The 22219-nt window shown below is 45.0% G+C and overlaps 1 protein-coding gene across 1 annotated transcript in view; it reads right to left on the bottom strand.

Annotated features, from left to right (window-relative positions):
* The window catches only part of LOC125351788 (kalirin-like), a 100988-nt gene that overhangs the window by 11574 nt on the left and 67195 nt on the right, over window positions 1-22219 (bottom strand). The window contains exons 18-23 of the mRNA XM_048346796.1: window positions 9117-9144; window positions 8301-8472; window positions 6293-6414; window positions 5480-5611; window positions 3270-3434; window positions 1537-1615 (exon numbers count right to left, since the gene is read on the bottom strand). Of these exons, the coding sequence (XP_048202753.1) occupies window positions 1537-1615; window positions 3270-3434; window positions 5480-5611; window positions 6293-6414; window positions 8301-8472; window positions 9117-9144 (698 nt within the window). The remainder of the gene's footprint in view (window positions 1-1536; window positions 1616-3269; window positions 3435-5479; window positions 5612-6292; window positions 6415-8300; window positions 8473-9116; window positions 9145-22219) is intronic.

Here is a 22219-nt window from a genome sequence, read left to right as displayed (position 1 = left end):
ACATCTCTGGTCACTCCTTCCTGAGACACAGTCATTCTTGTATGGTTTCCACCAGCTTTTCCCATTTCAGGATTCTCTTTATACCTAATTCCAATTGTACTGCTGCTGCCTGAGCCATTAGGGAGTCTATTGCAACAATCACATGGGCTGTCATGTGACCCTGCAACTGACTTGGTCTGAGTTTTCTCAGGCCAGTCTCTTGGGGTCATGTGTCTGTCTGTCTTTGAGGCAAGGTGCTGTAGTGAGAGGCAGTGGATTACATTGTAACTCTTACCCAAGGAACAGAAGCAATGAACATGTTGTCTCCCTCCATGACGTCTGTCACCACCACCTCAGTTACAAATCTCCATGCTTCGTGGAGAGATGTTGGTCAGCGATGGAGGTGACAGGGACTGCTTTACACATCTGGATGGGCAGAGACTTTTAGGGGCTACCTATAGTTTCTCCCTCAGGCCACCTGAGATCAAGGACCTCATTTTTTCCTTTATTTTCTTCAACTCTTGTGAAGACAAGGTGTGTTAGTTTGTTAATACTAACAAAAATGCCCGAGACAAACAACTTAAAGAGTTATTTTGACTCATAGTTTCAGAGGTTTCATGGTTGACTGGTTCCATTGCTTCTCAGCCTATGGCAAGCAGAAAAATCATGGAGGAAGGGCAAATGAAGGAGTCAATATTATAAACAAAACTCTCTGACCATAATGCTATTAAGTTAGAGGTCAGTAACAAAAGAAAATTTTGAAAATATCCTAGAAGAGAGCAGTTGCCTAGTATGTATGAAGCCCTGAGCTCCATGCCCAGTATAAAAACCAAACCAAACCAACCAAACAAACAAACAGAAACAACCTCAAATTCAAATATTGAAAAATATCAGATATTTCAAAATAGTTTCTCATTATTACTAGGTAAAAGAGAAAAAATCACAGTTGAAGAAAAATACTTAGAACTGAATGATAATGGAAATACCACTTATCAAAAATTGAGATATGTAGCTATAGTTACATTTTGAAGAAAAATTTTAGGGTAAACTTTTTCTTTTTTTGGTCAGTCATGGGACTTGAATTCAGGGCCTGGGTGCTGTCTCTACCATGTGAACCACAACTCCACTTCCAATTTTTAGTTGTTAACTGGAGATGAAATTCTCATGGACTTTTCTGCCCAGGCTGTTGTTGACAAGCAATCCTCAGAGCTCAGCCTCCTGAGTAGCTAGGATTACAGGCATGAGCCACTAGCACCAGGCTGAGGCTTAACTTCTTACATTAGACAAGAATAAAGGCTGAGAGTTGCTTTTAAAAAATCCACCTGAAGTAAGAAAAAGAACTATAGAGATACACATAAATGTTCTAGTTACTTTCTTATTATAGAGTATGCATTTGGAAAGGAAAGGAAAGGATAGGAAAGAGAAGGGAAGGAGGGAAGGAAGGAAGGAAGGAAGGAAGGAAGGAAGGAAGGAAGGAAGGAAGGAAAGAAGGAAAGACGGAAGGAGAAAGACAATCACAGGCCATTCCTCAGGAGTGGTCTTGCTAGGTGACCTTACCTGCCAATCTCATTCAGCTCAGTATAAGCAGAATCAAAATTTTCCTTCCAAGAAATGGTGGCCCCATCCGCAGCTGAATCTTTGGGAGAGAGAGTTCATTTAGGACACTGAGATGCCACTTGAGAATCAAGAAAAGGTTGACAGAGAAGCTCCAGCATGAACCCCAAGGCTATTCTCATGACTAAATATGGAGGATACTCAGTGGGAAAATGCCACGACTCTTTGGAATGTTATTTTAAAAATATCATCCCAGGGATGTCAGGCTCTCTGTCGTCTATTTAGACAAAGGGAAAATGTGGGACAATCAGAAATGTAGCTCCCAGATGTTTTAAAATAGAAATTTGGGAGAAGTCATAAAGAAGAAGGCTCTAAGGAAAAACACTAGTAAGATTCAGGGCTGTAGAAAGATGCAGAGAAGGGAGGGGCAAAGCTACAAGTTCAAGGAAAGAGACAAGGAAAGGTGTATGCTGTTAACAGACTTGACTCCCTTCCACCCTTAGACTTGTGTGAGATTATCTAGTATACTGAGTGATTCAGTTGGCCCACAACCTATGCCTGAATAGACTCTTTCGCAGCTAGTTTTCTCTTGTATGATGTGTTAATTTTCTGGCAATGACTTTTACACACACACACAGACACACACACACAGACACACACACACACACACACATTCATGCCAATATATAGTTATGTTGTCTACAAGTAACGTTTCTGACCCCAAAGTCACCTGGGCCTATCCGGAACATGACCTGGTGCCTTGTTCAGTTTGGATCCCAAGAACACAGAGACTCAGGGTTGAGATTTCCCAGTGAGTCACAGGCCTGTGGGGACAAGCCCAAGTCTCTGGGTGGGAACTGACTGGACTGGCTATGGGAGAGGGATTTGAGAGTCATTTCTGCATCTGCTGGGGAAGTGGGTGTAGCACAGGCTCTAGAAGATTTCTTGAGGAGTGTGTGTGTGTGTGTGTGTATGTGTGTTCCACATTTTCTTTAGTAAACTGCTATAAACTTCTTGCAATACCCAATTTCTCCTGTCCCCACCTCCTTGCACTGCCTACAGTGTCACTGTCTGCAGACTTATTTTTTAGGCTAGCAAGTTTCCTCTTTGCAACTATCCCTGGTACCAAGATGGGGTAGTAAGCAAGGTGGGCAAGATAAAAGCCTTATTTGTAAAATATTCATGTTTTGCTAATTGTACATATATTTCAGTGAATTTTCCAACACATCTGCATAGCATATATCATACTCATTTTTTTCCCCTGGAAGGGTAGGAAAATACCACATTCATTTTGTAGTGAAATCCGCCAGCAGGTTGCTTTTCTCTCTACCTGTGAGGTTGGCTAGCAGAGCTGTCCTGGTGCTGTGTGAATGCCGACAACCCAGCAGGCACAACCAGCGGACAGCAGGCTTGGTATTCTGGTCTCAGGACAGGGGCAGCCAGCAGCCCTGTCCCGCATGTGTCTTCCTGTCCCTCTCTGTTCCTGGAGACACACCATGCGTCTCAGGATCACAGCCTGTGAGGATGGCCAGCCTAACCTTTCACGGAGACACTTGGAGCTACACCTCACTGCAAACACCAACAGGCCCCTAAAAGATGACTTGAAAGAGGATACCGAGCAGCTGTGGATGCCTCTTCTTGGGGATGGGATATGACAGAGGTTCTGATGTCTGACCACTTCTGGGGGTGTGACCACTGAGCAGAGGCCTGGGGGGCCTGGGTGGGCTGGGACTCACCGTACTCCGGAAGTCGCACGAACTCCGAGGGTTCGCTGGGAAGGCTGATTCCCCATGGGTTGCTGGCGCTGACTCTGAACTGATAAGGACAGCCGGGACTAAGGTCTTCAATGACGAGGTATGTGTCCAAGGTAGAAGCTATGGACTGCTGCCAGACCTGGGAACCTAGTGCACAGTGCAGGGAGAGACAAAGCCAAAGATACAGCATTTTATATACACAGCATTCACAGAATTGATTAGCATTTGTGTGAGAAGGGAGCCTTGGGGTTCTGTCTTCTCTCAAACAAGTAGGTGTGAGAGCAAATACATGCAGTTAATCCTGACTGTGCACATGAGATTAGGCTGGAAAAACATGTAAGTAAATAATGAAATGAGAGAAAATAAGCCCTGAAATAAAGTGGAAATTAACATATGTTGAGCACTGGTGTACATGTGAAAATGAGATGTGGAAGGTCTCTTCATGATAATTAAAGTCACTTACTTCACAGAAATGGGAAGAGGAACACTAGTTTTACTTTGTGGGTGAAGGAAGTGAGCTTCATAAATACTGACTCATTTAGTCACTAGGATGAACCTTGGACTGAAAACTGTAAGAAACTTTGTGCTCATCTGGGAGCTCAAGAGCTAATTGCTTAAGAAAGATGCCAAAATAAAGTGTTTAAAAAGTAACTGCACAGGGGCTGGGGATATGGCCTAGTGGCAAAAGTGCTTACCTCATATACATGAAGCCCTGGGTTCGATTCCCCAGCACCACATATACAGAAAACGGCCAGAAGTGGCGCTGTGGCTCAAGTGGCAGAGTGCTAGCCTTGAGTAAAAAGAAGCCAGGGACAGTGCTCAGGACCTGAGTCCAAGGCCCAGGAATGGCAAAAAACAAATAAATAAATAAAAAAAAATAACTGCACAAAGTTTGCTTAATAAAGAGAAACAAAAGCAGAAAAGAAATCCTAGGAGCAATGGAAAATAGAATAAAATAAATAAATTTGACTCGGGGTAGAAGTTGCTTTTCATTCAGTCATGAAATTCTAAATGCAGTCCAGAGATGCGTTAGCCACAACAGAAACTACCTAGAAGAGGTTTGTTTTTTAGCTTTTTTTCACTTTATTAAAAATGCTGGTTCTGGGGCTTGAACTCAGGGTCTGGGTACTGTCCCTGAACTTTTGTGCTCAAAGCTAGGAGTCCACCATTTGAGCTACAGCACCACTTCTGGCTTTTTGGTGGCTAAATGAAGATAAGAATCTCATGAACTTTCCAGTTAGGCTGGCTTCAAACCCTGAATCTCAGTTCTTAGCCTCTTAAGCAGCTAGGATTACAGGCACCTGGCTTTAGAAGTTGCTTTTTAATAACTAGATGGTGTGTTCCATTTGTAAATGCCCAATAAATGTACTTTATGTTGTAAATGTAGTGAATTAAAAATTTAAATTGTGTAATTAAGATATACATATATATACTATACATGTATATATGCACACACAATTAAAAAAAAATATATATATGTATATATATATACATTTTATTTGGGAACAAAGGGAATAGATCTTTGGTCATAGCCCCATAGTTATTGCTCTGGAAAAAAGATCATAAGATAGACTCGACAGCTGGGTGCTAGTGTTAGCTCTGTCTTTTACTAGTTGCAACTTTGTGGGGTTTTTGTTGTTGTTGTTTTGCTTTTTGCCAGTCCTGTGGCTTGGACACAGGGCCAGAGCACTATCCCTGGCTTTTTTTTTTTTTTTTTGTCTTGCTCAAGGCTAGCACTCTACCACTTGAGCCACAGCACCATTTCCAGCTTTTCTGTGTATGTGGTGTCGAGGAATCAAACCCAGGGCTTCATGCATGCTAGGCAAGCACTCTACTGCTAAGCCGCATTCCCAGCCCCACAACTTTATGTTTTTAAACTTTCTTTTCAGCCCTTTCATCTGTGAAATGGGCCTGAGGTTCCTGTCTGGGTAACTGAGCAGTACAATGCAGAGAAGGCCCTTTGAAACCAGCCCTGGGTCTTGATGGTGTCGTGGAGGTTTGCAGCAGCTGTTCAGACATCTGCAATCAGCAGGTGGTTGCAGGCTGACCCCGAAGCACTATGTGGATGTGGAGTTGGTGGACACAGCAAGCAGAGCTGTGAAAAGCTGCGCAGGCTCAGGTGCATAACCCTAAAGACTGTCCCCCCACCCCCACCCCGAGAGGAAGCAAGGCTAGAGAGTCGGGCTGCACACCTTCCTCCCGGTACTCCACGGTGTAGCCGGAAATAGTGCAGTTCCCCGTGCTGGCCGGGGGCAGCCAGCGCAGAATGACCGACGTGCAGCTCCTCTCTTGGGCGATGGGGCGGTTGGGGGCTGCCGGAACACCTGCGGAGACAGACAGAATTTAGCCTCTGCTATATAAGTGACCTAACCTGTCTCCCTGGTTGCCCAGGACCTCCTTGGAGAGGCACAGGTTCATCCCCAGGAGCTGCCTGCCTTCCTCAAGCTAAGCGCATGCACTTCCTGGTCAGGGAGCCCATGGTAGGAAGTGCACAGCCCTCAGCCAAGATGCATCTCTGAGAGGGCATTTCAGGTGGGCTCTGTTCTTCTCAGGGAACTCTTTTTTTTTTTATTAATTGAACATAGATTTTTTTACAAGGTGTTGTGCAAAGAGGGTGCAGTTACATAGTAGGGCAGTGTGTACATTTCTTGTGATATCTTACGACCTGTTTTTCTATCTCTCAGGGAACTCTTGACATGCTCACTGAAAATGTGTGTCTAGCACATTTCTCGAGGCAGACAATGGTCCTAGCCCGGGCAGGGGGAGGGAGGAACGAGGCCTGGTGGTTTAGTGGGTGGGGATGATGAGGAGATCCATTTATGCATGGGGGCTGGTGATGGAAGCACCAACACCGGATGCCCTCGGTATCACCAAACTCCTCATGGTTAAGTTTTACTTGCCTTTTACTATAACTTTTATGTGTTATCTTTTAATGTTGTGTTTTGCTACAAGTTTTTAAAAATGTGCTTGAAAAAGAGTCCATATAAAACAGAAAGAAGCCATACCTTGCACCTTCACTGTGGCAGACGTGGACGCAGTGCCGTGGTCATTTGTGGCTATGCAGGTGTAAATGCCGCTGTCCTGGGGCATCAGGTTGCAGATCTTCAGGGTGATCTCCCCAGAATCACTAGGCACAGCAAAGGCATGTCCTTCAGATGCCAGGAATGAGACAATGGACTCGGGGCTGGGGGGGGGGGGAGTGTTGTCAAACCCCGCAGCATTGGCTCATGGTGTGCTGAGCGTCTGCAGGCCCACGGCTTAGCCTGCTCTGCAATCTCCCTCATACCTGGAGTCAACACCTTGCCTCTACACCCTCATTTCCTTGTATGAAGGGGACAGATTTCTGGCTGTGTCTGCCTTCCAAATTTTTGTAAATGAGGGATAAGGTATGGAAAAACGGAGAGAAAAATTAGAGAATGGTTTAAAATTGATAGGGTCCTTTAAAACTACCAGTTCAGGTCTTTTTTTTTCTTTTTCTCTCTTTGCCAGTCCTGGGGCTTGAACTCAGGGCCTGAGCACTGTCCCTGACTTCTTTTAGCTCAAGGCTAGCACTCTACCACTTCTGATTTTTCCTGTTTATGTGGTACTAAAGAATCAAACCCAGGGCTTCATGCATGCTAGGCAAGTACTCTACCACTAAGCCACATTCCCAGCGCCTTTTTTTCTGTCTTATACATCAATGACAAATGGCAGATAATAATTAGTGAAATTATCCAAGTATTTTATATCCTCACGAGAGGTCTTCACAATAAGAAAATGAATTAAGAAAAAGTACACTCCTATACCTAAATGAAAGCACTCACCCTCCCTGGCCCCAGCATGGGGTCTAGGAGCACCCCAAGGGAGGAACTGCTCTGGAAGGGTTAAATTGGAAGTCTAGCATCACCCACATTCTGAGCTGCTCATGATCCCCACTAAGCACTCACAATCACTCACAACACCTTGGGCCCAGGGAGGGTTTTCTGTGTGTGTGTGTGTGTGTGTGTGTGTGTGTGTGTGTGTGTGTGTGTGTGTGTGCCAATCCTGGGGCTTGAACTCAGGTTCTGGGCACTGCCCCTGAGTGTATTTTGTTTAAGACTAGTGCTCTACTACTATACCACATTCCCAGTTCCCCCCTCCCCTGTTTGTTTGGTGGGAGGATAGTACTGGGGTTTGAACTAGGCCTTGTCTTTGCTGCATACTGGAGTCATGCCCATAGCCCTTTTTACTTTAGTTATTTTTTGAATAAGGTTTCAGGGTTATAACTGTGCCAAGCTAGCCAGTAATCCTCCAAATTGACTATGGCAGGTTTATGTCACAGTCACACACTTAGGCAGACCTAACAGTCACCACTTTCTTTTTTATTCATTGGCATTCAACTATGATCCTTCTGGTCTCAGCCTCCTAAGTATCTGGGGTGATGGATGTAAGCCACTGTGCCCAGGGCCCAGCTTTTCTATTGTCCATTTCTTACAACATAGTTTTCAGGTAAAGGATGCAGTGTTCTTTTTAACTGTCTCAAAGCATTCTAAAGGGCCCAGGGCCCAGCAGGATGTCGACTGAGGACTCTACTCCTACTAGGTCTAGAGCCTCCACTACTTATGACTTAGATTCCGTTCCTCTAGGGATGGTTAGAAGATCTTTTAACATATGGTTCTGGCTTGACTTGTGGTACAAAGGTTTATGTTTTCCTTTGTTTACTGTGGGTCTCACACGTCATCTTCCCTGCAGTTCCTTTTGGCCTCAGGTATGATGATGTGCTGCTGGGGCTGAGCAATGTGACTAGTGTGTAACTCAGGGGTCTGGGCCGAGAGGCCTTGGAGTGGGCAGCTGTGGCCGTGTCTACTGCGCATGCGTCCAGTGTTCTACTGTGTGGGGCTGAACTGCCCACGGCTTTTGACTCACATCTCTCTCCTCATCAGGGCCCAGGGTTTGGTCTAGAATTCAGGAATCAGGCAGCTCCTCTCTTGAGAGACTAGTGACCCAAACAGAAGCCTCTGGACACTACAGGAGCAGGCTGGGGTGACTGCTTACCAGGAGGAGACGGTGTATGTGGCTGAGCTGTTCTCAGAGTCAAGGATGTTCTGGTCTGGACCCTTCCATGTTATAGTGGGCTTTGGCCGCCCACACACTTTGCACTGCAGGACCACTGTGTCTCCAAGCAAGCAGGTCACGTCCACTAAGGGCACAAGGAATTCTGGGGCCACTGTGATCAAAACGACATAATTGACATGAATCACAACAAGCTTAGAATAAAGTATTGGCATCCTTACCCATGTGTAGAGTAATTCAGGTACTCTTCAGCCTAACGCTGTAGTACCATCTGTGTCCTTCTCCCCTGCCCCCCCCCCCCATTCTGTGTCCTTTTAAGTAATCATTGTTGTTTAAAAATTAGGGGAAAAACCCCTCTAAACAAAAAAGGGATTACAAGCCTGGTGCCAGTGACTCAGGCCTGTAATCCTAGCTGTTCAGGAGACTGAGATCTGAGGATCATGGTTCGAAGTCAACCCAGGCAGAAAAGTCAGTGAGACTCTTATCTGCAGTTAACCACCAAAAAGCCAGAAGTGGATTAAATGGTAGAACACTAGCCAAGAGAGAGTGGGGGGGGGGGGGAGGAGGGAGAGAGAGAAAAAACCAATGTGAAAGTTGTCTTCAGTCTTTATAGGAACATGAGTAGCCCCTTATATATACCGAAGTTGTAGTCATTTTCACCTAATAGTTTATCATGAACATCTTTCCTTATCCACAAACATAGAAGTACATCACCATTGCTCAGTCTCTCCCTTAACTCTAGCTATAATATAACTTAGCCAATCCCAGTGTTCCCGATTGTATCTCTTTTTCACTTACCTTCTTGAATGAAATTTGGATTTAAGATCTGAAAAACACAAAGAAACAGAAAGATGGCTTGAATCCTAAGCTACTAAGAGAGAACAAGAGATTTCTGCTCTACTGAAAAAGAATTAAAAAGAAAATCTCAGGGAGAGTGACAACAGAGACCACCCTGTTCTTTTTCTGTGGTTAGCTAACAGAGGCATGAAGCTACCCTGCAACACCAAAGGGCACCTGCTCCTTTCCTGTCTAATCTAGCCACCTGGACAGGCTTATAGCTGCCAGGATTAATAGTCACCACAGTGGCCATTCCCACATCCCTCCTCTCAGTTGCCCTTCCTCCCTTCACACGCACAACCCCCCACCCCTCCTGCTCTCAAGCAAGGTCAAGACACCAGTTCTTCACAGGCACAGACTTTTAGAAACAGAGGATCTGAGACCTGTCAAACAGTCACTGAAGTGAACATGGCCAGTGCCTTCCAGATGTCCTCCCTCCACCCTTCCCAGTTTCCAAGCAGGGGAAACTTCCCTTGGAGCAGCTAAATGCAGAGCTTCTCTGGCTGAAGAGAAAAGAGAGGCCCTATCTGTTCATTCAATGTCAGCTCAACCTCTGTGGCCCAGGCCTTCCTTACCTTTTTCACCCATTGTACTGACTTAAGAGACTTGGCTACGCAAGGTAACTTCCTGTTACCACGGTTGCTTCCAGGAGTGGCTGAAGCTCTCTGGATATATTGTCGTGCCCAGGACATCCCAGATCTTCCACTGACCAGTAGCCATTCTGGGAAGTACCCTTCCTGAGAGGAGGGTCACTTTGACTCTCCATCTTTTGTACTACTTCTACTTAGGCAAGTGCAGGTCTAGGTCATAAAGCCTGGCAAGGTGGAAATGTTGCTTTGGAGTCAAGAGGCTGGGGCATCTGTTTGTTTAATGTGATCACATGTTCATTACTTACCATCAATTAACGACAATTTCCCCCTCTATAATCAATGTGTTATCACAAAGATTCCATGAACTCATGTGTTGAGTGTACAAATCTTGCCAAATAGTGTGTGATCAAATTTGCACTCAAATAAAGATAATCTTATTCTAATCATCTCCCATCTGCTAACAGCCTACTATTCAAGTGGCTCATCTCTGTGAGTTTATCTAGAAAAATTCTTTCCTTCCCAAACTCGCATGCCTTAGGGAATAGTGCTGGTGAGGCCCTCACATCGACACTCTCCCCCCACATACCAGTTCCTGACCCATGAGCACAGTCTCGGTGTGTTTGGAGCGTTTCCTTCTTTGGGTTCCCCTTGGTTGACCACCTGCCCCCTTATACCACTTAGGCTTTTCATGAAGTGGGCTGAACAAACCCTGGCCACGTGTCCCAACTCTGAGTTTCCCATCATGGTGTGGATCCACAAGACGCAGACTCATGTCAGGAGTCTCACGGAGGACACAAATGACAGAGGGACAAGTAGCAGGTTCATAGATTCCACGTGTGTGTGTGTGTGTGTGTGTGTGTGTGTGTTACTAGTTTAAAATCCAGAACTACATCCATGCTAGGTAAGTGCTACACCACCAACTTAAAGTCCTATTATCCTTCACTGTATGCTAGTTCTACACATAGATTCCATGATTTGTGTTTGTGTGTGCATGTGTGTTACTAGTTTAAAATCCAGAACTACATCCATGCTAGGTAAGTGCTACACCACCAACTTAAAGTCCTATTATCATAAAATTTTAGGTGGGGCTTCAAAAACCTTCACTGTATGCGTGCAGTATTTAAGAAGCAACTTTTCCCCAGGTGCTGTGGCTCACACCTATAAACTAAACTACTCAGGAGGCTGAGATTTGAAGATTTCCATTTGAAACCAGCCTAGGCAGACAAATCCAAGAAACTAGTTTCTTTTTTTTTCAAGATTATATATATATATATATATATATATATATATATATTTCTGAGAAACTCTTATCTCTGACTAAACCTCAAAAAGCTGGAAGTGATAGAGCACCAGCTTTGAGCAAAATAGCCAAGTGAGAGGTCCTAGTTAGTGTGGGTGCTGGGGAGACAGATGTCTAATAGGTTTAGCTACGGGTTTTACCTCTAAAATACACTTATGGAAAACATCAGTCTGCCTCTTGGCTGGCCCCTCGTTATTTTTAACAACTGACACCACTGATCTATGCAGCATTATAAAAGCGCATCAGCTCACAAACACCATCATCTGATCCTCTAAACCTCTGGAGAGTGTACGGAGTCCTGAGCCAGTTAATTATCCCTACTTCCTAGACCAGGCTGAGAAGTGAGTTGTGAGATCCTAGAGAGACAGAGGACAGGACCTGGGCACCCCTGTGCTCTCTATCATAGCAGTTAGTATAGCTGGGGGAGGGGGGCTTGCAAAGCCCTGGTTAATGTCAAATGCTTCATTTCCTACTTTCTCTCCATCCCACATGAAATCTTCCAGCTTCTCTTTAAACTCTTCCTGCAAGGACCAAGAGCCTGGGTAAGAGTCATGGGAATGTTTTTCTGACTGTGGATTCTTTTTTTCTACTTTGAGGCAAATCAAGGCACAGGTGGGAGGGAATCATGAAGTCCTCTTCCCACAGTAATCTGGGTACCATGCATGTTTATGGACCATCAAGACAGAACATAGTGGCTTTGTTCCCAAGCCTAGTACAAACCTGGATTACAAGTGCTCCATTTTCAAAATAGTGAAAAATTAAAATGGTAGTAGGATTCTAATTTGGAGGAGGGAGTTGAGAAAATGTCATGCCATGACTTGGAACTTGAACTGTTCATTTCCATGAATTGGGAATGCGATTTTCTCTGAAATCCCATTGGGCAGTCACTGTCTGAGATTCAGCCAATAGTGATTCTTCTTCTGGTGTGCTCGTTCAGAAGTCAGGATGCTGAGGGCTCTTCACAAGCTGCCAAGTATCATAACATCTTACTTATATTACATATGCCCTAGCAGACGTGGGCACCCTTTAAAGATACTAATCCTTTCACGAACTATTAGGACCATCAACCTGATCACTCATGGGGTTTAAGAAAGCATTTTACACATAGCAGATTTTTGTTAAATCAAATAAACTAAGGCCATTCATTTAATGGACTAGAATTCAATCTTGTGGTCACTTTGTCCAGTGGTAGTTGTTGTTATATTCAAGGACAGAGGGCATTTGTTACATATGTCATATATTTCTTTTTCCTTATATACTGGTGAAAATAGGGAGCAGAAGAAATCTATCATCTGAACTACACACAGCGCTGGAGGAAATGATGTTGTTCATACAAAACACACATGTTCTTTCCCTAGAGACACAGAAGAACAAGAGATGGGATGGACTGTGAGGAGTGCTAATGGATTGCTTGATTTTATTTATTTATTTTTGTGTGTGTGTGTAGTCCTGGGGCTCGAACTCAGGGCCTGGATGCTGTGTCTGAGTTTTTTTTTCCTCTTAAGGTTAGCATTCTCCCACTTGAGTCACAGCTCCACTTCCAGCCTTTTGGTGGCCAATTGGGGATATGATTCTCAAAGACTTTCTTGCCAGGGCTGGCTTTGAACCTCGTTCTTCAGATGGCAGCCTCTTGAGAGGATTACAGGCGTGAGCCACTAGCACCCAGCTAGGATTCTGGTTTTATTTGAACAGCAGAGGGCACTATGCAGTTGGGCTTCCTCTGCGAACTAACCAACATCAATAGTTTCTTTTGGCGATAAATCCAACTGTTTTCTTGATTTTTCTCCAAGCTGAGATGGCAGTGGAGTAAGAAAAAAATCTTACAAGTAAAATCAATTGGCATTGAATAACAAAAACCAAGTTTGAGACAATCTTGAGTCTATTTTTCTTGCCAGTCAATGCCCAAGACTGGGCAAAGGGCAGGGTGGGCTGCCGCGTGAAACCTTGTCTTTAAACATAAGAATAAAGCACTATGGACATTCTATCTAGAAAGCCAGTTGTCAACTGATAAGAAAAGAAGAAGAAAAATCTTCGGACTCCATTTTTGCTAAATCCCTTATCATCCAATCATAAACATAGTTCAAAATACATACTGAAAAATGTTGAAGTCTTAAAAATGGTTTAAAGAAACTCAAACAAAATGTCCTAAACTAGATCAAAGTTACTTTGAATGAACCAGAGCTTGTATGCTCTGCCTCTTCTAGTCCTTTAAAGCTTGTTTCATGAGAATCTGTGCAGAGAGGGAGGAAATGGGGTTTTAAGTGACAAGCTTTGCCAAGAAAATAAACAAAAATGCACAAAAATATGAATAAAATCATTCTGGGTGGGTGATGTAGCTCAGTGCAGAGTGCTCACCTACCATGCTCAAGGCTCTGAGTTCAAGAGCCTCAGAAAAAAAATTCTAACAACTTTGTGTGACCTTTTTCTTTTATGGTGCTAGGGTATGGTATGATTTCTGACTTGGAAATTTAATCCTTCTTGGTTTCAATCTGGCTATCAGACAGAATCAATCTTCCTTCCTTTCTTTCTGTTTATTCTTTTTCTTTCTCTCTGTTTCTTTCTTTTGTTCATTCTTTCTCTTTCTTCCTTCCTTTTCTTTTCTTTCTTATCTGATACTAGGGCTTTAACTCAGGGCCCAGGCACTGTCTCTTAGTTTTTTTGCTCAAGGTTGCTGCTCTACCATTTGTGCTGCAGCTCTACCTCTGGCTTTTTGCTGGTTAATTGGAGATAAGAATCTCAGACTTTCCTGCCTGATCTCAGCCTTGTGAGTAGCTAAACTTACAGGTGTGAGCCAGCGGCACTTGGCCGGACACAATTTTCTAAAGTTTTAGAAAATATTCCCGTGTTTGTCCATTTTTAAATGAACCTAAAGGAAGCTAGGGTTAAAAATGTAAATACAACATAATACAAAGGCCACAGTATGTTTGAACTAGTGCCTTACTCAAAAACATTTTTTATCAGCATTTACTCCTAGTTATCTTTTTTTCTTTTTTGTGCCAGTAGAGACCTGAACTCAGGGCATGGGTTCTGTCTCTGCGCTTTTGTTCTGAATGCCAATGCTCTACCACTTGAGCCACAATTTCACATCTGGCCTTTTGGGTAGTTAATTGGAGTTAAGAGTCTCATGGACTTTCCTACCCTGGCTGACTTTGAACTGTGATCCTCAGATCTCAATCTCCCGAGTAGCTTGACTATAGGCGTGAGCCACCGGTGCCGGGTCCCCCCCCTCTCTGTTTTTTTTTTTTTTTTTGATACAATTCTACTGGACATACTGCTAAGTTTCTAAGTGATTATTTCATACTTAATTATATTATGATTAGAGAACTTGGTTCATCTACATGCTATTGATTCCTTGATTTTTAAAAAATCTGTTGAGATTTTATTTAGGAGCACCCAGTCAAGTTGCAGGTGTTTTTGCAAAGCATAATCCCTGGTTGTATATAGGTATCTCCATATTGCATGTGTCAACCCCCCTTCTCTAAGACCATGCATGACTTATCAGTCCATCCAATTTGTATGCTGCCATTGCACTCATCAATGACCATGCTCGATGCGGTTCAAGGGAGAGACAAGTCACCTTAGGGGAGGTCATGGAGCCTTACTGTATTCCGCTTCCCATCTGAAAGATGGGAACAATGGTCATGCTCCCTATAGCATGATGATTTGGGCTCTGAAAGGACTCAGGAGAGAGCCAGTTACAGGAAAGACTGCTACACAGAGGCTACTACTGTGAGCCTTAGCACTTGAGAGTGTGTGTAAACATCCACTGAATAAATGAAAGCTTCCAGAAACCTAACCATTCCCTCTCAGCAACTCTACAGTTTGCTTTACAACACATGAGCAATCCGGACTCTCCCTACTAAATGCTTCTTAAGCAGGGGACTTCATCTAACAGGACTGGCTGGTCCTTCGAGGTACTCACTCTGTGCCTTGTGTTACACTAAGGAAATCGCACTGAGTGAGCCTGAAAGTGAACTTGGATAGCATTTGGGTGTGAGGAGATGGGCGTGGTGGCCTTTTCTCCCCCAATAGCAGGCTCTCAGAACTCCCCCTTGATGAATGGCTCCTCCTGTTTTTCTTCATGCACCATGGAAATGAAGTGAGCCAGGTCTCCCGATGGGTGAGGTGCTGCGGGGCACGTATGACCCAGCAGGCTGAGTGACTGCGCTGGCCTGAGGAGTCAGTTCAGACACCTCCAACCTTCTTAACCAGATTTCATTTCCTGGCTGCTCAGGCTGGGCACCTGAGTCACTGGGAAAGGGTGTGTGTGTGTGTGTGTGTGTGTGTGTGTGTGTGTGTGTGTGTGTGTCAGGTGCAGTCAAGAGATTGACATTGAAGAATGTCTCCTGCATGCACGTGGCAACAGTGTGTACACGTCCTCCTCTTCTTCCTCTTCACACAGGCCAGGCCTCTGCACCTTCAGTACGACCTGCTTGTGCAGCACTGGGTAGACCTTGGACTCCCTGGCCCTGATTCCTTTTGGTGCATGTGATGCTAAATCTTCATTATCAGTCTGATGGAGTGGTATCTCAGAGGTCAGTAAAGTCCACTGCGGGGTGTGTCTGCAGGGTGGTTCCAGAGATGATTAATGAAGGGAGAAGACCAGCCCTGAATGTGGGTGGAGCCATACCTATGAGCTAGGGGCCTGAGTGGAATAAAAAGGAGAAATCCCTGTGGCAGGTGTTCGCTCTCTATTTCCTTAGACACCATGAGGTGACCAGCATCCTCTACCTCATGCTTCTATCTCAGCCCCAGGGACCTGGGGCCCCGAGACCAGGGATTGAAACCTCTGAAGCCATAAACCATAATAAGTAATTGTTCCTTCTCAGTTGTTTCTCTCAGGCATGTCTCCCAGAGGAATAAAAGTAACAAAGACACCACATTCTACATCTTCACAGGGTGGCTGGAAGGAGCAGAAAGCATGAGAGGGGTGGACATTTGGGGGTGGGGGAGGGCTACCTCTTCCTAATCCTTCCCAGTGGGCCCAGCCTGTGGCAGCCAGCCTCCCTCCTTGGGCTTGGAATATCAATCAACCAGTCGGAACAAAGTGAGGCAGGAAGAAAGAGCCAAACTCATCAGATGTATTACAAAGAAAATATTTTGTCAACATGAGAGGAATGAAATGCTTTACTTTCTTTCCCTCCAAAGGGTTCTTTTCATTTTAAGAAAGTCTTTTTTTTTATTTAAATAAAATCTAGAAGCAGGCAGCCAGTGGAAACACACTAGCAATGCTAGAAGGTCAGTCACGTGATGAGGGTGTCACAGTTTCCTTCCTTCTGTCTGGCTGGGTTATTTTGGAGCCCTGAATCTGGGACAAAAGAGGCTCAAGCAGCTGCGGTGGGAGCATCAGGCGAGCTTCTGGAAGCTTGGGAACCTGGGGCCAGGGAATTGTGGGTTTGGGGGAAGGAAAGAAGGGCAGCTCGGCCACTCACTCCCTTCCTAGGACCTACTGAACACTCCAGTCTGGTCCTAGGAGGAAATCTGCCCAGGCACAGAATTTTGGGCTCCCTTTTCTGGTGAGGGCGCATTGCTTTTGGAGACAGATATGTTCCTGAGCAAAGTCCTTTGACATCACACCTTGGATCTAAGAGGTGTACAGAGGGCTGCATGCCACCGAATTCACACCTGTACACTTGGAGCTGTGCAGGCAGCCACCTGCTGAAAAGCTGAGGGCTCAGGAGAGCTAAGTTTCCCAAGGTCTCGCAGCTGACAGTGTCCATGCTTAGTATTCAGGCCTCCCAACTTGTGTTCTTTCTTGGACACACTACCTTTGTATGGTTTTTAAATCATTCTTCCGTCTTGAAAAAGCAGGATCGGGAGAAACAATATTCCTCTGAATAGCACATTCACAGAAAAAAATTGGCGATGGAAGATAGGTCTCTTCAGCTGCCAGGATCTGTCTTTTAGTTGAAAACCAACCCTGCAGATGGGGTGTTCCGAGCTGCTACAGGATGGTGTGTGATAACAACCATGGCCAAAGCAAACCGGAAACTGGCTCAGGGCATCTTTTAGGTGTCCCGTTTCCCCACCTGCCCCCGTTATGGAGTTACTGGGGTTTAAATACGGGGGCCTCGTGTTTGTTAGGCAGACTCTTTGTACTCAAAATCACACCTCCAGCCCTTTCTTTGCTTTAGTTATGTCTCAGAGAGTAATGCATCTCTGCCTGGTTACTTGGAGATAAAAGAGTCTCAATGACTTTCATGCCCATCTGGTTTTGAAGCAAGACTCTCAGATCCCAGTCTCCTGAGGAGCCAGGATTACAGGCGTGAGGCACTGGCTAGCTGGAATTCTCATCTTTGGAAGGAAGACCTGAAGCTGAAAGACTGGTTCAGGCTTTTCAACCCCATCGTGTGATGCAGGCAAGTGCCAATACTGGGCGTGAGGTGTAGGTGTAAAACTGCAAGAATGATATAGTCTCAGGCCGCTCTCTGGACAAGGTATGGGTGTGAACATCCACCCAGCTCAGGCCCTGGAAAGCCAGCTCAGCCCAGATACCTGAGCCCTGCTCCAGCTGGAGTGTGAAGGCAGACACGGGGACAGGGTATGACGGAAGAAGTGGGCAGGTCAGCATGTGGTCCCCACCCAGCGATAGTAGTCCGTAGGAAAAAAAGGAATTCACTTGTTCCAAGGCACCCTTGCTCTGCATTTTCATCCTGATCTGGCTCTTCTTCCGCATGGAAAATGTCTCTCACATAAACCATCCCTGTCACTCTCATCCCCAAAGTTTAACCTGTACAAGGAAAAGCTGCACTATGGACATCTACTCATTTTTTTTTTTTTTACAACTGATATTCGTGAGGAGATCTACTGATGGGCAGAAATCCTGGCCACAGGGAGGTCGATCGTGCACACCTATCCAGCTGTGGCTGGTGGTGAGGTCTGATAATATCTGCACCCATCTTTTTTTTTTTTTTTTTGGCCAGTCCTGGGTCTTGGACTCAGGGCCTGAGCACTGTCCCTGGCTTCTTTTTGCTCAAGGCTAGCACTCTGCCACTTGAGCCACAGCGCCACTTCTGGCCGTTTTTTTCTGTATATGTGGTGCTGGGGAATTGAACCCAGGGCCTCGTGTATACGAGGCAAGCACTCTTGCCACTAGGCCATATCCCCAGCCCCTCTGCACCCATCTTTATAAGGGGAGGGAAGGAGATAATCAGGTCAATTGCCTGTCTTTACATGACTGGGCATTCTTTGTTAGACCCCTAGGCTTCAAGATGCTTTATGACATACGCCTATGTCTCTCAAAATGCTATGGTGGTAATGCACATGATGCAAAAAATGAACTGTGTAACTTCAGGGTAGGGATGGGAGAAGGTGCTGGGGAAATGGGGAAATGGGGGAGGGAACAAAGGAGGGGTGACACTGACCAAAGGCATTATACTCATAACCTGACTATGGCCTTGTAGCCCCTTTGTACAACTGCTTAATAATAACAAAATGTAATGGTGAGGGCTGAGAATGTTGCTTAGTGGTAGAGTTCTTGCCTTGTATGCATGAAGCCCTGGGTTCGATTCCTCAGTACCACCTATACAGAAAAAGCCAGAAGTGGCACTGTGGCTCAAGTGGTAGCCTTGAGCAGAAAGAAGCCAGGGACAGTGCTCAGGCCCTGAGTTCAAGCCCCAGGACTGGTTAAAAAAATGTAATGGTGGGTCAATGACAAATGTATAGGGAAAAAACCCCAGGAAAGTAGCCCTTAAAGGAACTCTTAATCTAGTCATCGATAGAATATGAGATGCTTTGGTGATATGATCCTAATGGAGGCAAATGAACTGCATCGAGAGCACTGGAATGATTATGCTGGCGTGTTTGGTCATGAACCTTCAGGTTAGATCAGTCATCAGGGTGGGCTTCACAGGGGTGAATGGTGGTAGCTGGGGCTCCAGGAACACAGGCTCAGCACAGGCCAGGAAGCCTGAATGTAGCTCAGCTCACCAAGTGCACAGGACACAGTTCCAGAGATAACACCTACCACAGCATCACATTCAGAAGACAAGCATGAGGTGAGGGCAGGCTGGCTCTGGGAATAGCCCCCAGTGATAAATGTAGTGATGAAAGGCCGTCAAGAGGTGGCTCACTCACCTGTATCGCAAGTTGGGCCTTCAGTATGCACACATGGCCATGTTCTTCTCCCATGTTTGTTGCAACGAAGCCCTACTTCAAGTCCCTTGAGACAATTCTCAACTTGCATTGAACAGGATGACTTTGCATAGCTCACTCATTACTTGTGTCAGGAAGAAATGAAGCCAGCAGGGCCAAGATGCTGGCATTTGCCTCATGTGCCCAGAGTGAGACTATCAAGATAGTAACATGTTCAGAACTCATGGATGGTCAGAAGGGCCCATGTGGAATGAACAAAGGCTGCACAGACACCTTACCGTGGAAACTCTAGATCAATCAGAATATTTACAGCTTCCGGCCACATGCTTCCTTGAGGGTTTGAACATGCAGCAACACTATTTTGGACTCTCCTGACCTAGCACAAACATCCTAACGTCTGCTTATGCACCCCATAGCACCTCTTGAAGACCCACTTAATCCACAAAAAGCTATCAGCCTTGGGTGAGTCAAAGCCTTACAAATGCACTCAATTTGGAAAGCAAAGTCCCTCTGTGTGTGTGTGTGCACCTTTCTTATCTAAATGTAGAAAGGGGGCATCAGTTCACTTTCCCAGTGGTCCCACATCCCTCTGTACCTACCTCTCCCTTTAAAACATGCAAAGACATTGCTCTCCCTGGCCCACTAGGGCTGGATAAGGTCCCAAACAGCTTTCTGGAACACAGATACTTGGCTCTCCCTCTCCCTCTGTCTGGCCTTCCTCTACTTGTAGCTGGCATTTTCAATACATGCCAGCAACTCAGGCTCAGAGGGAAGGGGCCACCTGACATCTAGAACTGATAGATAGTGGTCCCACTGGACACAGGTGCCTGGCCTATGAAAGAAGAGCAGAGCCTGGAAAGCAGAGCCAGGGATTTCTTCTGGTTTCCTCACTTTGTACATTTAGGCTACAAATGTTACATCTACTTCCTCTTTCCACGACTGCATTCTATTGACCCATACCTGTCAGATTTAGCTCTGTGGTAATACCCGAATCCATAACCATTTTCAACCGCTTGCCTCTAGCCCGATTCAACTCAGTTAGCTTTTTCCACAGCTGGCCTTTCTATTCCTAGGCATCGTGGTCTTTCTTGAATTTTGTGATGGTTTTTTACAATATGGTCGTGGATTTCTTTGTTATTAAGTCAAATTGAAATAAGAATGGTAAAATGCTAAATGAGTGAAAATGTAGGGCTATACAAAGAAAAAAATTTCAAAGTTCTCTATTTTGCATTTAGAGGAAATCTCAACTTTTAGTGGTTATTGAGGATGAGAGAAAAACATTACCATCTACTATGAAAGACAAAATGGCAGGAAAGTGGGCTCCCTGCTTGCTCTAATTCTCCGGGGCTTGTGAATTTATGATGGTTTTCTCAGTCCCAACCACAAGCCTGATGGACTAGGATCAGAAGTGGTGTTTGTGTTGGTAGAGGGATAGAGTCATCTCCTACACTCCCCTCCACTTTTTAACTCAGGGCCTCTTGCTTGGCTTTTTCATTCAAAGTTGGCACTCTGTCACTTGAGCCACACCTCCACTTCTGGCTTTTTGCTAGTTAATGGGAGATAAGAGTCTCGTGGACTTTTCTGCCTGGGCTGGCTTTGGATCACGATCCTCAGATTGCAGCCTCTTGAGTAGCTAGGATTATAATAGGCTTGAGCCATTCGTACCTGGTGTCTCCATGCTTCTGTAAACCTAGAGGGTGGGCAAGGTTTCCTTTGCAGAGTTACAGCCTCACCATCCCCAGAAAGGCCTCCTCCAAGACTACAGGGAGGGCCGCTCTTTTCCTTCACCTGCTGCATCTCATCCTCACCCCTGGGCCCTGGGACAAGCAAAGGTATGCTCTGGAGTTGTTCGGTCACACCACATTTGTTCTCCATCAGCTATACACAAGGACTGTGCCAGGTTACCACAAACTCATACTTAACCCCTGGCTTTGTGGGGCACTGAGGAAAGAGCAGATCCCAGCCAACGAAGATAAAAGGGAAGAGATGAAAAGGAAACGGAGGTGCAGGAAAAAAAAATAAAAGAAAGCAGAACAAAATGCCACATGAAGAGCTTGTCCTTCACCTGGGAACCAACCACTATTTTATAGCCCAATGCTCCATGAAAAATGTGTCCTAAATCTCAACTAATATTGTCAAGTACTTTCTACATAAATCCAAACCTGCCAAAGCAGAAAACATGAAGCAAGAATTCAAGAAAATAACCACAAATTTTGATTATTTAAGAAGGTATCGAGGTAGAGTTTCTTACCAAAATAAGGCTGAACTAAATCTGTTTGTTTTACTTGGGATAGCATAGCCAGAGATGCCCTAACATCAGAATTTATCCTTGAATGGCTGGTCACCTTAGCAAGGCCATGTTACACAACACATTATATTTTTTTTAAAGGCAATCACTGTAGGAAATAGGACAACAATAGCTGCTTCTACCTCCATGCTAGTATTAGGGTCAAGATCATCATACTCTGACTCCTCGGAACTGTTCGTCTCCTTGGTTGGCAGCATGAGGAAGGGGGAAGAGAGAAAACACAGTTAGAATGCAAGTAGCTTTGGTTAGCAAAGGAAGAGAACTTCAGAGAAGCAGGGGCAATGGGAAACCGGGCAGAGGAGCAACCAGGTGCTTTCAGGTAGGGATGTGAATCACCGAGGGCAGTAGCATGCTCTTTTCAGGGAGAGGAGGCTGGGTCTGTGGACAGCTGTGGATCTCACAGGAAAGAGCAATGGAAGCGACCAAATGAAGCATGAGCACTACAAAATTAAACTGTCCTCTTGAGTGGTAAAGCTGGACTTCCCAAACCAGGGCAAAGGACAGCATACAATTTCTTTTCCCCAAGAACAAAGGATGTTAGAATGGGTTTCTAACACTTTTTGGAAGGCCAAGGACATAATGATACATTGTCACAAAATTCAGTAATTCATTTCCATTGTCCAGATGTACATCTTCTCACAAAGCTTGGCTTAAACAAGGCAGATCATGTTGTTTTAAGATGGAGAAAAAGGGGCCTGCCAGGATCAAGATTAAAGCAAAATAATGACTTGAGTTCCTTCTCTAACATGTCTTTCTACACTGCCCATGCCAA

This window comes from Perognathus longimembris, chromosome 5 (assembly GCF_023159225.1).
Source record: "Perognathus longimembris pacificus isolate PPM17 chromosome 5, ASM2315922v1, whole genome shotgun sequence".
In the NCBI taxonomy this organism is placed as follows: Eukaryota; Metazoa; Chordata; class Mammalia; order Rodentia; family Heteromyidae; genus Perognathus; species Perognathus longimembris.
Note: the sequence above shows the minus strand (reverse complement) of the source record. Positions and strands in the feature narration are given on the sequence as shown.